The 2,500-nt window shown below is 41.9% G+C and overlaps 2 protein-coding genes across 5 annotated transcripts in view; both read right to left on the bottom strand.

Moving 5' to 3' along the window:
• Positions 1 to 656, bottom strand: part of LOC134195103 (uncharacterized) — a 3,320-nt gene extending 2,664 nt beyond the window's left edge. The window contains exons 1-3 of one of the 4 annotated variants that reach the window (XR_009972315.1): positions 550 to 656; positions 357 to 492; positions 83 to 295 (exon numbers count right to left, since the gene is read on the bottom strand). The gene's annotated coding sequence lies outside the window, so the exon portion shown is untranslated. The remainder of the gene's footprint in view (positions 1 to 82; positions 296 to 356; positions 493 to 549) is intronic. The other 3 variants (XR_009972316.1, XR_009972317.1, XM_062664115.1) reach the window with 3 other exon arrangements.
• A 13-nt stretch (positions 657 to 669) lies between these two features.
• LOC134194631 (uncharacterized) overlaps positions 670 to 2,500 on the bottom strand; it is a 5,254-nt gene continuing 3,423 nt past the window's right edge. The window contains exons 2-3 of the mRNA XM_062663574.1: positions 1,461 to 2,500; positions 670 to 1,384 (exon numbers count right to left, since the gene is read on the bottom strand). The exon at positions 1,461 to 2,500 is cut by the window's right edge and continues 1,048 nt beyond it. Of these exons, the coding sequence (XP_062519558.1) occupies positions 708 to 1,384; positions 1,461 to 2,500 (1,717 nt within the window). The 3' untranslated portion in view covers positions 670 to 707. The remainder of the gene's footprint in view (positions 1,385 to 1,460) is intronic.

Genomic DNA, 2,500 nt, shown 5'->3' with positions numbered 1-2,500 from the left:
TATTGGAGGGATGCATCTCACAATACATTAGACTATTGTATTAGACGGATGCATCTCACAATAACCCAATTCTTATTCTTACTTTTTCTTTCTCAAAGAACATTTCAATATCAGAATTCTCACAATCATACGGCAAATTGCCAATAAACGCAGTAAACGGCGGTTCCTTCGGTAATCGATTCATAGCTAGCGCGGCCTGTTCTCGTGCCGCGAGGCGCAGTGGGCAACATGCTCCGGTCCATTGTTGCCTCGCGCCAACGTGAGTCAGTCGCATCCGACCACGGATTACTCGACACTGAGACATCACACAGCATCGAGACAGAGCTCAAACAATAGAGTATAGATTTATCTATTACAATCCGGGTTGATATCTTCGCTTTCTTCGGCCCAATTCGACGTATGAGAGGTTGAAAATGAGACAAACGCTCCCGACGGTTCCTCGCCTAGGAACTCGTTGAGAGCGACGGTTTTTCCTTTTCTTTCTCTTCTTGCCTGGTGTGAATAAACTTGAGATGAGTGCTGATATAAGAAAAATAGAATTGGACTTACCCTCAGTGGCCACGTACTGAGATAACACGCATTCGCTCTATAGTAACATGGCACAAAATACCCGGATAACAATAAGCCTCGCGTGTCGGTCCTTCGTGTGCAACTGATATTTCAATAGTATACATAAATTTCTGTAAATGTAATAAAATAAAATTCAGTCAGTGTGGAGTATCAAGCTCCAATACTCTCCTCACTATTCCACCTACTCCAGCTTTATCACAAGCAGACAACAACTGACCAACTGTAGCTTGTCTGTTATCATTTGTCCAAGCTGACAAAACTAAATTCAGTTTTTCTTTTAATGTGTACAGAGGTCGGTAACATTCAGTCAGCATTGTTTGTGAAACTCCAAGGTATATACCAATTTCATGCCAACGCTCTGAACCATTTTCGGCTACTTTCTCTATGATGAGTGGAGTGACCATCTCAGAGTCAGCTCGACTTGTCTCACCACGTGCAGCTGTCTCTTTAGATTTTTCTAATCCAGATGCTGCATCGGGTGACATGACATCACTCAAATGCCGTTGTGGTAAAGATGGAATGTCAGCAACAAGTAGAGCATCATACAATTCACATACCTTCAATTCATTCTTTCTTGATTTTTGCCACTCACTTAATATACGAGATGCTGCTACTGGAGCAAAACTAGGGTCAGAATAGTTTTCACGCAGCTCCAACACTGTAGACTGGTCAGTACCAATAATACTTGTTAGTTTAAGCCACCATTTTCCTATATCTGCTGCTATCTGTTCAAGCTTCCTTCGACTCATGAAATCACCACTTGCTGGTGAAACGACTTGTGACAGAGGAATACCTTCCTTTACACTTGGACACACTAAATAAATACAAAAACACAAATAAAACACACATTCTATGTTTCATATCAGAAAGTATTTGTATTAGCTGTTTACCTTCTTTAATTGCCACTAAATTTTCTGACATCTCACCACTGTAACTTCCAGCTATGGTTTCTACTGCAAATGATCCCCACTTCTCATTTAGAATGACATGTCTATGTTGATTGGGAAGACAACGTATACTTGTGGTCGACGGACTCTCACTGCAGATGGATCGACCAAAAAGAACACCAGGAACAGACTGGAGAAGATCCTCCACGTCTGACACACAACGCAGAAGAACATGCCACAATCTGCCAACACTGTGATGTGACTTGACTACTCTAGCACTGAGACGTAGAAAGCCAGGTGAAGTATTCTTGCTGCAAATAAACAGCAAACTCACCGCACCATAACACATCAGCAGTCCACTGCTCCAGTGACGAATATAATTAGGATGATGACGATGACAACGAGCAGACAGTCGTTCAAATAGACCCAAAGGACAATTATATGCAAATGAATATTCGACCACAACTTGCATCACTCCATCTGCTACATCTGCACACCAAAGTTGACTCACATCATCCGGTTCTTCGTCATTGAGTAACCATGGCAACAACAAGCCAACATTATGTTGTTTTAACTTGCAAATCAGTTCTTTGCAACTGTCCATCTGATGTGCTTGCTGACTTTCTCCTCTCATTTGATTATATGAATCCGATGTCGTGCTGAAGGTGTCTGTAGACATTGACACAGTTGATGTAATCTCGTGTCTACCAAGAGTGTCTGACAGTTCCTGAACTACAACATCTGATGAGCCAGTCAGATAAGCAAGGTCAAGAGCAAGAAAAAGCTTAATAAACACGTCCACATGACAATCTTCAGTAACGTGGAACTCACTCCACAACGCTAGCAGCATAGACACCCTCGCAATGCCGTTACAAACAAGGTCACACTTCATTTCCTTAAACTGCTGGAGATCTATGTCTGCCTCATCAAAGCGACTGTCATATTCTAAAAGATGATGATCGTGTCTGAAAACAGCCTCCAGTACATTGACCACAAATGGTGGAACAGGAAATAGAACTTGTGATAAAGTCTTTTGATACGAG

This window comes from Corticium candelabrum, chromosome 19, assembly GCF_963422355.1.
Source record: "Corticium candelabrum chromosome 19, ooCorCand1.1, whole genome shotgun sequence".
Taxonomy (NCBI): domain Eukaryota; kingdom Metazoa; phylum Porifera; class Homoscleromorpha; order Homosclerophorida; family Plakinidae; genus Corticium; species Corticium candelabrum.
Note: the sequence above shows the minus strand (reverse complement) of the source record. Positions and strands in the feature narration are given on the sequence as shown.